The 13,046-nt window shown below is 41.8% G+C and overlaps 1 protein-coding gene across 2 annotated transcripts; it reads left to right on the top strand.

Annotated features, from left to right (window-relative positions):
* Window positions 1-3,064: 3,064 nt before the first annotated feature.
* On the top strand, window positions 3,065-12,782 carry LOC119027847. 2 transcript variants are annotated; one of them, XM_037113333.1, is made up of 5 exons: window positions 3,065-3,181; window positions 3,327-4,025; window positions 4,370-4,492; window positions 11,767-11,789; window positions 12,018-12,782. In XM_037113333.1, the coding sequence occupies exons 1-5, from the start codon at window positions 3,127-3,129 to the stop codon at window positions 12,135-12,137; spliced, it is 1,020 nt and encodes a 339-aa protein (XP_036969228.1). In that variant the 5' UTR covers window positions 3,065-3,126; the 3' UTR covers window positions 12,138-12,782. The 2 variants fall into 2 exon arrangements, with proteins under 2 accessions (XP_036969228.1, XP_036969227.1); XM_037113332.1 differs by lacking the exons at window positions 3,065-3,181; window positions 3,327-4,025; window positions 4,370-4,492 and adding exons at window positions 10,230-10,337; window positions 10,484-11,182; window positions 11,550-11,672.
* The last annotated feature ends 264 nt before the right edge of the window (window positions 12,783-13,046 follow it).

The raw sequence follows: 13,046 nt of genomic DNA, 5'->3' as shown, positions 1-13,046 counted from the left end.
AGATTTGGAGAAGGACAAAGGGGTCACATGATGTATTTGGAAGATGAAATATGGTTAACCAGGACAAAGCAGCGACTCTCGTTTTACTTCAGACTGGAATGACTGGCCTCAATTCACATCAGTTTGCCGTCTTTGATAGCAGACTGTTGTCCCTGCTGTCGGCTTCTTGAAGTTATATTGCTTGACTGTAACCACGAAACCTGGCTGAATGGGGCCAAGAGTGCCACGTTTCTTACTGTCAAGTTTGTCCAACCTAGCAGCAGTAACTGAAGGGGTGGGACTTCGGAATGGTCAATTAAGGTCCCCACATAATACCCATTACTACTGCAGGGCCCTTTGACTAGAGAATGAAATGCATTTCCCGCTGAAGACAAAAGCCAGATGTTAGTGGCTTTCTTGTCCAGTGCGAAAGGGGTATTAGTCTGCTTCCATTTTCTCTTCAGTAGAGCAGAGTCTTCAGTGATCTGTTTTCATCGCACTATATCACATTTCACTTTCACAAACGATACACTGAATTTTTTTTCACCTGAGCCAGATGTGAAAAAAACTTTTTTTTGCAAGATGTCAAGACTGTATTTAAGATTTGGGGCGTTGTCACTCTTGTTTTTTTATGCACAATTTGAAAATGCGCCTAAAACAGGTGGATGGAAACACACCTATTGACAGAGCATCTTCAAAAATCCCCGCTGACCTATAAATACCTCGCGCTTACCAGAACAACCTTGTAACTGGGCAGCTCTCAGCAACTGATGTTTGTTTTGACTCCTGCGGTGACTAAAGTGTGAACTGCTGTGACAAAGCTTGCAGCTTATGGAAACTTGGGTCCTAGCTTGAGCACAGGAAGACCGACCTGTGGTCTTGAGGCCACAGCATAGCAGCTCAGAAAGCAGCAGAGAGAAGGCAATTTGGAAGGGTGGCTGTAGCTGTGTGAAACAAGGGTTGTTTCTTCACTGCACATAACATGGTGTGTACACAAACAGGAACTGCAAGCGCTTACAATGATTGGTGTGAAAGGTCCTCCACTGACGCTTTGGGTTGGTAGGCGGGGTCCGCCACCATACCAAAGCATCAACACTTGACGAGCTATCTTACAAAGTGGACCTTTAACACTGTAACGTTGGTGGAGAGTATGGTGTTTTGTGAAGTGGTACCCTCCTCAGAGTGAAAATTTCCATTAGTATTAGTTGTATTATAAGGTATGGAACAACTCAATTATTATCATGTTTTTAAGGTCTTACACAAAAATAAATAAATACATAAGTTATTACCTGCAGCAGTTTGGATGCACAGCAGGACAGAGACCAGTGCTGCACACTTGCTGCAAACTATTTGGTATGAACTTCATGCACCTGCATGTACATTTAATAATCTGTTATTGATCACAACTTTGGCACACACTTATTTTTGTGTTTGGTTTTCAGTTTTTAGATTTAATTTGTCAGATTTGCTGGCTGTTCGTGTTGACAAATCAGGAGAATGAGTCCCCCCTGAATATTGGTAGGTATTCATTTTATGTGAACAAACGTCCATGTGCCAAACCCTTCACACTATAGAACAAAGTGTAGTACAGCTGGTAGTGCTACTGTCTAAATCCAGTTGTTGAACATTAAATGTACAGAACTTCTGCTGCTGGAGGGCACATTATCAAAACAAACAAAACATGTTTCCAGAGTATGGGGCAAGAGCCGCTGCTCAGCTGCCTAGATAACCGAACCTCTGGAGAATAAACACCTGGGGCCCTATTTAGACAGTCTATAGTGCATGTTCTGTAGCACAAAGCTCTACTGCGTGCAGGGCTTGTCTAAGTCATTTTTACTAGTTGGACAGCGGATTAACTGTGGGCAAAGTGCGCAAAGGGGTTGTATTTCGACTCTGAATTAGTCACATAAATCAAACTAGTCCAAGTGTCATCTCCTATGCCCTTTAAGAACCAGGTGTGCCAGCGCCTGATATTAAACTGAGGAGGAGAAGGAGCTCCTTTAGATAGCAGTAAACAGATTGCACTTTTGACCTTAAACCAGTTTTTTGTTGGTCTGTCGCACCATCACCTTCTGCTGCCTCAAGATAGCAATCAGTGCCACCAGTGTGCCTGACCACACCTCATTCCAAGACCAACGCGCCCAGGGGCACGCAAGTGGGTGCAAGCACATTTGCTAGTTACACAACGTGGGTGCTGACAGTGAGCTTGAGCGCTGGTCAGTGGCTTCCAGGGTGATGCAGGTGGAGGCTCGCGGTTACCGGCTGGCTCAGGCGGTCAGGGTTGTGAGTGGTGGCAGAGGTGCAGGACGCTGGGTTGCAATGAGCTGGTCTACAAGTATGGTCCGGTAAAACTGGAAGAGGTGAAAAGCAGGATTAGAGCCCTGGCAAGAAAACGAAAGTGAGATTTCTAAATACATAAATACAGAGAGCTATCGTGTATAAATGGAGCCGGTGATACACTGCGCAGAGAGAAGGTCTGGGTATAAGAGCAGGTGCTGATGGACTGTGGGTCGGCACAGCTCCGACCAGCAACAAAGCCACACCAAGCACTGAATCACAAAGCACAGAAATAGACCACGAACAGGCTACTCCAAAACCCAATCATAACACTTCCCTATCCTAAAAGTAACGGCAGCAACGTAATGAATCGTACCATCATGTGAATCAAAATAATATTACTTTATTCAAAACCCCTTCCTCACTCTCTGATTTATCTTTTGTCATAGGAGGTTACTGCAAAACGAAATGCATGGTGTCATTGTGTAAAACCATTTTCGAGGTTTGAATGTTGTGGGAAAAATTATAAGGACACAACTGAAGAAAATGTAGAACAAAAGGTCCAGGCGGTTTCTCATCTTTTTAATTCAGAAATGTTGTATATCATATCTGCAACTCTGGATCAAACAGCAGAAAAGTAAATAACTGGATTTAAATGTCCCTTAATAATCTTATCTTGAAAAGGCTGAATGTGGCAAGTTTGCTCGAGTCACGTTGTTGTTACTGTCCCAAGGTAGTAGGGCCGATGAACGTGTGCACTGTTTCCATAATAGGATGTTCATTCTGATTGGCCAATCAGCCACAGTCTCCCCTCTGAAGAGAAGAGAACGTATAGAGATTCAATTCATTCAGCACAGCATCTGAGGCACGATGACATCTCCAAGCTTTGCTCTGTTTTTCACATGTGTGTTCATGGCCACTATGGGTAAGTTGTGTTTTGTTACTGCACTATAATACTTTACCATGTGTCGCTTTGTAACATGTTTTCATGCAGTCTGTGATACAGGTCATTACAACATGCCAGCATTAGATTAACTATGTACATGTTTTGTTTCTCATTTTCTCCTCAGCTCGTATGACGACTTTAAAACGATCTTCATTAGCTTTTCAATCAGTCGATGTTGGAGCTAACATGACTTTGCTGTGCTCCTGCCAAGACGATAAAACGGTGATGTTTCACTGGTATAAGCAAGCTGTGGGACAGACACCAGTGCTGGTGTCTTCTTTCTACAAGCATAATAATAAAGGCAACTTTCACGATGAATTTAAGAACAATTACCGATTCTCTGTGGACACTGAACACCATAAATGTTACCTCAGGATTTCAGATCTGAGAATTTCAGACTCAGCTACTTACTACTGCGTAGGGACCAATTTATTTGACAATGTATTTGAATTCTGTGAGGGCACAACCGTCAGTGTGAAGGGTTCAGGTCTGAACATCCCAGCTTGGGTACATCAGTCAGCATCTGAGATCGTCCAGCCAGGAGACTCTGTGACTCTGAACTGTACAGTACACACTGGGACCTGTGATGGAGAACACAGTGTTTACTGGTTCAAACACTCTCAGGAATCTCATCCAGGACTCATTTACACCCATGGAGGCAGGAATGATCAGTGTGAGAGGAAAGACAACACACAAACACACACCTGTGTCTACAACTTGCCAATGAAGAGCCTGAATCTTTCTCATGCTGGGACCTACTACTGTGCTGTTGCTTCATGTGGACACATACTGTTTGGAAACGGGACCAATAGAGACTTGAAAGGTAAGTACGCTTCTAGCAGAGGGTTTCTCATTTGAGAAAATGTAATGTTCATTTTCCTCTTTTTCTTAATAATCATGCTGACATGAGCTGCTGGTGAATAACACGTTGGCGTTGAAGCAATTTCTTCCTTCAGCTGTAGGACATACAGATCTACAGTACTTGTTTTGTTCAAGTGAAATTGTACAATTCTTCAGGATCAGGATAAGAACTATGGATTTTGTTTTGTTTTAAGAATTACAGTAACTTTTTCAATATACAGATTTGCATGTCAGCATTGTTCAAAATGGAATTAATAGAAAAACATCTCAGAGCTCCATCATGTCTGCCGCTGTCTCCCTGCACAGATGAGGTGGACTCTTTCGTCTTGGTGTACTTCTTGAGTGCGGCTTTGGCATTCACCATCATGCTGGTTGCTTTACTGGCTTTCTCAGTGTACAAGATGAACAAAATAAACTGCCAGTGTACAGGTAACTGATACTTAAAGGGATAGTTTGTGTTTTTTGAAGTGGGGTCATATAAAGTACATATCTATAGTCGATCTGTTCCCTACCGTAATCACCGATCAGCGCAGCCTCAGTTTGGAGAAGTAGAGAGCCGCTCCAGCCCAGATGCTCAGCTTTGTAGTGAACAGGGTCCAGAGAAAAAGCGAAATTTAACCACCTAAAACAAGGCTCACCTAAAAAATCTATGACAGTTCAAGTGTACGTTGTATAGGGAAAATTCACACCGCTTGACATCGCCGTCAGACCGCCCTTTCTTTTGGCACTACATTTTCTCAAACACAGAACCTCCGTATCCCTACGCATTAGCGCAACTGGGCAACAGATGATCTGCGAGCGGCGAAATACAGTGCGAGGCCCAGCTGCTGGACGAGAGGTTTACTTTCGATCCCTATCCCTACGCATTAGCGTAACTGTGTAGGTATACGGAGGTTCTACGGTTGACAAAAATGTAGTGCCAAAAGAGGCTGTGCTGATCGGTGATTACGGTAGGGAACAGATCGACTATAGATGTGTGCTTTATATGACCCCAATTCAAAAAACATGAACTATCCCTTTAATTGAATCTACCTGCAAGTATTGATTGTGTGTTGCATTTCAATTAACCGATTTTCATTTTGTGTCACAATGTAACGTTTCCAGATACAGCGGTAAGCGGTATTCTATTGATAATGGAGAATTTTAATAGCACAACAATATATTTTTTTTTTACTTTTACCAGACAGGTGTCATGGTAGATAAAAGTAATTTTAACCAGTTAGGTGTCAGGCTACGGACAGCACATAGAGATACATAGATGTAATTTGAACTCCATAACTGTATGTTAAGTTGTCAAATGTTAACAGTGTTGTTACATTTTATATTCTGTTCATTTGGGGCACTAAAATGATTCATTTTAGAGCATTCATTTGTTTTCTTGTTTTCCTCAGTGACACTTGCCGAGCTCTATTCATCTCATTCTTGCGCTGTATCGTTTATAAAAGTGATAATCCATCTTATATTTCCAACAGTTACACCAAGACACAGAGAGCCTTCATTACGCTGCTTTAAGGGCTCACAAACCCAACAGAGCAAGAAGACAGAGGAACAACACCGACAGTGAATGTGTGTACTCCAGTGTGAAGCCGTAGTCAAGTCAGATTAATTTCCCCTATGAGCAAGCACTCGGTGATAGTTACAAGAAAGAACTGGTCATGTTTATGTGGAGGCAGAATGAATGAAACAGTCATACATGCACACATACAGTCATCAACTCAAAGCAGATCTGTTTCTGTCCAGCAGTCTACAACCTCTCATCGGCCTGGAGGAAACACATAACCCTCAGTGGTGGTTTGAATGAGATAGGTTAATAAAGTGTTTGCATGTAAGTGTGTATCCATTTGTGAAATTGGATTACCGTTGGATATATGCCGACATAGTACTGCTGATATAATATGGCCCATATGATCTACAGCAAGATGCTGTTTTTCTTTTTTTATGGGGCTCAATTGAATTTTCCTGAAACATGAAGACTTACCAAGTTACTTGCTTTGCAGTAAACAAAGCAAATCATGTCTTGAGGGTTTTCTTTGAAGTGACGTCAGCTATGAAACAAGGGATGTGCAAACCATTATTTGTATCTGTTCAACAAACTAAATTATATGTATCTGTGCACATTATGGGCCGGGCTGTGACTTAATGATTAAACCCTGATTAAAGCATTTTTTTTTTTAAAGAAATGCAATTGTGTCAGAGATTCTGATAAACCGGATGCTGACCAGGTCCCTGCTCTGAGCTGGGGTGTCCACATAAGCTGCTACAACAAAGACATGCAATGTGAATGTTTATCTGTTTCTGGTTGAGAGGCAGAGGGAGGAGGAGAGGTAGTTCACGGTGGCACTGGTGGAATGAGTGGTGTGTAGAGTATGAACATGACTTCATACTGACTCTTTAAAAAGAATAATCTGGCTTTGTCTACATGATGTCACCTAAATATGATGATTGTAAGTGTTGCTTTCAAATAAACCCATTAAACAAGCTTTTGCATAGACAACACATGAGAAGTGTCCATATTTTCACTGCTTTGTACCTCTGTTTTTGGTGCTGTTACCTACTCGACTTTTTGCCTGACAGAAACATGAGCACTAATACGATGACAAATGCATATCAGAAGTCACAGCTGAAGAATATAGTGTGTCACGCGCACAACAATTTACAGATCCTTTTATAGTTTCCGTGTGGTGAGCAGGGAAAAGATAATAATATATGTCCTGTGCATGTGAATGACGCTGTAGGACAAAGCATTGTGAAGCTATGCACCAGTGTGTGAGCGTTTGTGCATCTGTGTTTGTTCAGAAACCACAAAGGTTTTCTTTGCTGGTGTGGTGAAAAGAATGTGAACTGACAGGGTGGGACGGGCCATTTCTGAATATTCAGATTAAAAAAAACAAAAAAAAAAAAACAAGTCATACAGGGTCTCCTGCAAACCAGTGCAACAAAATGTACCATTCAGCACCTTTAAGTTGCTCTGTGGATTATTTTAAGAGCTCTATGGGAGAACGCCCTGACATTTGATTGCGAGAAAACAAAGTAGCTCTGGGATCAGGGGCTGAAAATTATCACAGCCAATAAATATGTGTGACTAATAGAGTCCTTTGAATGGAGAATGATTGTCTGTTGCACTGTAGACAGGAGCCAGATGTTAGTGGGTTTCTTGTCAAGTGTGAGAGGGGTGTCAGAGCAGCGTCTTCAGTGATCTGTTTTCATTGCATTATATCACATTTCACTATAATCTGTACACCATCTTTTTTTTTTCCTGGCCCAAGTGTAAAAAAGTTTTTTGCAGTATTTCAAGAATGGATTTCAAATTTGTGTTGTTACTATTTTTTTATGCACAATTTATAGATGCACCTAAAACAGGTGGATGGAAACACACCTATTGACAGAGCATCATCTGAGCTATAAATACCTCACGCTTACCAAAAGTGTAAGTGAAGAGTGCAACCTTTGAACAACTCCCAGCAACTGATGTTTGTCTTGACTCCTGTGGTGGTTAAAGTGTGAACTGTGTGAACAAGTTTCAGCTGGTGGAAAGTTAAGTCCTAGCTTGAGCACAGGAAGACCGGCCTGTGGTCTCGAGGCCACAGCGTATTGCAGCTCAGAAAGCAGCAGAGAGCAGAGGGTTGTGTTCGCTGCACTTAACATGATGTGTACACAAACAGGAACTACTAGCCCTTACAGCGACTGGATTGAATGGTTTACGGTCCAATTTATAAGATAGTTAATTCTTGAGTCTCATTCCCAATGCATCAAATACTCACTTCACGTTGGTAAGCAGGGTCAGCCTCAGTGCCAAACCCTGCCCACTACAGAACCCCGTGTGCACTGCTCAGAAAAATGAAGGGGAACATTTTAATCACATATCAGATCTTGATGAATGAATAATTCAAGTTCAAAATCTGAGTTGCTATACAACCACAATTGCTGAAGAAGTTCCATCATCATTGCAGTAACGTTCACAGACAAGGTTATGAATGTATGTAACTCACAGACTTTTTGAGCTATTGTTCTCAAACATTTATAGACGTACCAACATTTGTTTACTACAAATGGAACCAATTCAAACTTCAGAAAAAATATCACAGACCTCTTGAGTTGATGTCAGATTCACGGTGCTCCTTTGGTACAACCTACCGCACTACCAAGGTAGGTTGTAACAATTAGATATGAGAAGGCAAAACAGATGCAATGAGGTTTATTGAAATAAAAGAACGATTCAGAACAATATCTCTGTGACTCTCCAGTGGCTAACCTGTCACATGCATCTGATTGTCCAGGTCAAGTCAGCAGACACTTGCTCCTGCACCTCTGAGAAAACTCTGTTGTAACCTACACTGCGCTTGTAACCTACACTGGGAAGACCACTGGACCCCTGATCTCTCAGTTTCTGCAGTGAAGTGCAGTTCCTGTTCAGTGTTTAATGGTTGGACGGCAGAAAGGGGCATCAAATGCACTGTGATGTAGAAACGGTAGGGTCGAGTGCGTTGGACACATGATGGCGACTGGATACGTTTGTAGAGGGCAAAGCAATGAGAGAGTGAGGACAGTCGAGGGGCCAATGGATGATACACTATCTACCACCGTGGTAGCTTACGAACCTACTAAGAGTACGGCGTCAGTGCACAGCTGGATGTCCTTGGGCTGGGTGATTTTTTTGTCGTAAAAGAAAAGAAAAAAAAGATGCAGTTCCATAAAGCGAGGGTGGAGGGTTGGGTATGTGCTCCATTTCATGGGAGTCCTCGAAGGTGACTTCAACATGGAGGAAAAACAGGTGGGTGGCACGGAAGGTCAATAGGAGATAAAAGATAGGATTTCAGGTTTGGTGCGAAGAGCGAATTTGAGGTGTCTGCGTGGACAGGAGCTGGTGTAGGTGTGTCGAGGATGATGCAGAGGAATCAGAGGTTTGTGCTGGATCCTACACTGTATTCAGTGAACAGGGAAACGGGGAGGGTCAGGGAGGGTCTTGCTGCAAATATGCATCAAAGGAGCTTTGAGTCCAGGGTCCCCTAGTAGGTGCCCTGGTTGAAATTGTGGAAACGGCCAGTGGCTTCGGAGGAAAAAAGAACATTGTAAGGATAAAAACCTGTGCAGCCGAACCACAGAGCCAGGTTCAAGATGGTGGAGAGTAAGTCATCCATCTCGGCCCTGCGGTCGGGGGAGACAGAGCACATGGCGTCTCAGTAAAGTGAGAAGGCAAAGGCACATGCCACAGCTGTGAGGTCTGGATGGTGTAGGGAGCTTCCTGGGGGCGGCGGAGGTTGGAGTTGGGCAAGGTCAATGTATGTCCCTGATAGGATCTGTTGAAGTTGAATGGGTGAGGGTCTTGTAGATGAAGGGGGCAGATGGGAGGGGTGGAAGAAGCCAGAGTGAAGTTGCCAGTTGTCGTGGGGCTGACAATGGTGGCACGATAGGGCTGCTGGTAGAGGGCGCTGTGGGAACAGTAAAAACGGGGGGGTGGGCTGGCCTGTGGTGGCAGTGGCTGTGTGCCATGATTGATAGTGGTTGTCTTCAGAAAGATAAAGTAACAGCTCTTGATCCATTGAAAAGGTTTTCGATTTTTAGTTTCGAGCTGCTTGTCTTAGTGCAAACAAATGTCCGAAATTCAAACCAATGTGAGAAAAAATGCTTAGGCTCACCTACATCTACAAATTACATTGTTTATAAAAATTGACTTTCTTACCTCAAAATCATATTTTTCTCTGTGGAGTCTGCATGCACCTTTTTCCAGCCTTGCCAACCACCATGTGTGATCAGGGAGGAAGTAGGAAGTGGGTACACACTGAAAGGATCATGTGACTATGTTATCCCCGATTAGTGGATATAGTGGTATTAATCTCTTCCCATGTTACAACCATACCCGGTCTCCCCTACTTAAATCAAGAAAATGTAGAACAAAAAGTCTGGTCATTTTCAGACATTTTAATGTGGAAGTGTTGTCTATCATATATAGGGCTGTGACTCAAACAGCAGAAAGTCAGAGAAACAGTTGAAATAAATGATCCTTAATCAACCTGTCATGAAAATGATCCTTCCAGTGCTGTATGTGGTGAGTTTGTTCGAGTCATGTTGTTGTTACTGTCCCAAGGTGGGGGGACAATGATCATGTGTGCACTGTTTCCATAATAGGATGTTCATTCTGGCCAATCACGTACATTCTCCTCTGTGAAGAGAAGAGAACGGATAGAGATTCAGTTCATTCAGCACAGCATCTGAAGCACGATGACATCTCCAAGCTTTGCTCTGTTTTTCACATGCGTGTTCATGGCCAATATGGGTAAGTTGTGTTTTGTTACTGCACTATAATACTTTGAAACATGTTGGTTTGTGGCATGTTATTATGCAGTCTGTGATACAGATCATTACAACATAACAGCATTAGATTAACTGTGTACATGCTTTGTTTCTTCATTTTCTCCTCAGCTCATATGACGACTTTAAAACAATCATCATTAGATTTTCAATCAGCTGACGTTGGATCTAACGTGACTTTGCAGTGCTCCTGCCAAGACGACAAAGCAGTGATGTTCCACTGGTTTAAGCAAGCTGTGGGACAGACACCAGCGCTGGTGTCTACTTTCTACAAACGCAATAATATCGGCACCCTTTATGATGCCTTTAAGAACGATTCCCGATTCTCAGTGGAGACTAAAAACCATAAATGTCACCTGAAGATTTCAGATGTGCAAATTTCAGACTCAGCTACTTACTACTGCATAGGGACCAATTTATATGACCATGAGTTTGAATTTTGTGAGGGCACAACCATCAGTGTGAAGGGTTCAGGTTTGAACATCCCAGCTTTGGTACATCAGTCACCATCTGAGATCATCCAGCCAGGAGGCTCTGTGAATCTGAACTGTACAGTACACACTGGGACCTGTGATGGAGAACACAGTGTTTACTGGTTCAAACACTCTCAAGAACCTCAACCAGGACTCATTTACACCCATGGAGGCAGGAATGATCAGTGTGAGAGGAAAGACAACACACAAACACACACCTGTGTCTACAATTTGCCAATGAAGAGCCTGAATCTTTCTCATGGTGGGACCTACTACTGTGCTGTTGCCACATGTGAACATATACTTTTTGGAAACAGAACCAATGGAGACTTGAAAGGTAAGTTTCTCATTTGAGAAATAGTAATGCTATTTTTGTTCTGTTTTTCTTAATTATCACATGCTCACCAGAGCTCCTGGTCATGTACATACTGGCAGTGAGAATTTCTTCACTGAGCTGTAGGAGATAATGATCTACAGTCCTTGTTTCATTCACTCAAAACTGTAGAATTAATTTTTAGTTAGGATGAGGATGGCAAATTTTGTTCTGTGTTAATTTCCTCAATTCCAAAATTTAGTAATATTGTACCAATGTACCAATATTATTGAAATATTGAGTTAAAAACATCTAAAACTATTGTTTAATTAACATTAAAAGAAAGAAGATCTCAGAGCTCTGTCATGTCTGCCGCTGTCTATCCACACAGATAAGGTGGACTCTCTCGTCTTGGTGTACGTCTTGAGTGCAGCTTTGACATTCACCACCGTCCTGGTTGTTGTACTGGCTTTCTCAGTGTTCAAGATGAACAAAATAAACTGCCAGTGTACAGGTAACTGATACTATTTGAATCAGACAGTATTGAGTGTATTATGCATTTCAATACAATGATTTTAATTGTGTGTCTCCCCATGTAACATTTTCAGAAACCTCTACTCCAGATACAGTGGTAAGTAACATTTTCTATTTAAAATAGAGGTTTTTTTTTTTTTTATTGGCAAAGCAATATTTATTTTTACTTGGTAGGTGTCATGGTAAATAAAAGTAATTTGTACAAGTTAGGTGTCAGTCTATGAACTATATAAATACATAGATATAATTTAATGGTATGCTTAGTTGTCAAATGTCGACAGTATTGTGATTTTTATAATAGAGATGCACCACTTTTTGTTACCAGCTACACCAAGACACAGAGAGCGTTCATTACGCTGCTTTGAGGGCTCACAAGCCCAGAAGATCAACAACACCGAGGAACAACACCGACAGTGAATGTGTGTACTCCACTGTGAAGCCGTAGTCAAGTCAGATTCAATTCCCCCATGAGCAAGCACTCGGTGACAGTTACAAGAAAGAACGACCTAAGATAATGACCTGAATATGTTTGTATGGACGCAGAATGAATGAAACAGTCTTACATACATTCATCAACTCAAAGCAGATGTGTTACTGTCCAGTGTGCTGCAACCTCCCATCAGCCTGGGGAAAACACATGACCCACAGTGGCGGTTTGAATGGTGTAGGCCAATAAAGTATGTGCATACGTTGGATTGGATAACAGTCAGATGAACTGTCAATAATGGTTATTCCCTGATCCGACATTTTCAGTTTATAAAAACATTGCTACACCTGTCAAGAGGCCATCTATGTGTGTCGACATAATACTGCTGATATAACATTAAACTATCAGTTATGATACAGAATGACCTTTTGATGAGACAAATTAGAAAATGATCGTAGTTGTTTAGAGGTAAAGTTATAATTAACTATATATATGTATATGGTATTATATTGCATAATTAATGTCGACTTAAGGTAATTAAAATAATTGTAGTTATGGCCTTCATGGGCTTCTGTGTGTTTCTGTGCCTTGTTGTAACGACAGCTTGTTTTTCTTTTTTGATGCTAATTTGAATTTTCCTGAAACATGAACACTTAGCATGATTCCACCATATTCTATTCATGTAAAGTTACTTGCTTTGCAATAAACTAAGCAAATCATGAGGTTTTTCTTTGAAGTGACTTCAGCTATGAAACAAGGGATGTGCAAACCATTATTTGTATCTGTTCAACAAACTGAATTATACGTATCTGTATACAGTATGGGCTGGGCTTAAACTGATAGTGGGTGGTACTTGAACCACAGATGGGCAGGACCGACCAGAAGTTGTGAATTAGACGTCGGATGAGATATAGTCTTTTGCCACAT

The sequence above is a fragment of the Acanthopagrus latus genome, chromosome 10 (genome assembly GCF_904848185.1).
Source record: "Acanthopagrus latus isolate v.2019 chromosome 10, fAcaLat1.1, whole genome shotgun sequence".
Lineage (NCBI taxonomy): Eukaryota > Metazoa > Chordata > Actinopteri > Spariformes > Sparidae > Acanthopagrus > Acanthopagrus latus.
The sequence above is the reverse complement of the archived record's forward strand: the minus strand, read 5'-3'. Positions and strand labels throughout refer to the sequence as shown.

Coding starts and splice junctions, on each gene's coding strand:
- LOC119027847 (XM_037113333.1), top strand. CDS start 3,127: ATGACATCTCCAAGCTTTGCTCTGTTTTTCACATGTGTGTTCATGGCC. Junction 4,026..4,369: donor GACCAATAGAGACTTGAAAG/GTAAGTACGCTT, acceptor CTCCCTGCACAG/ATGAGGTGGACTCTTTCGTC. Junction 4,493..11,766: donor AATAAACTGCCAGTGTACAG/GTAACTGATACT, acceptor TAACATTTTCAG/AAACCTCTACTCCAGATACA.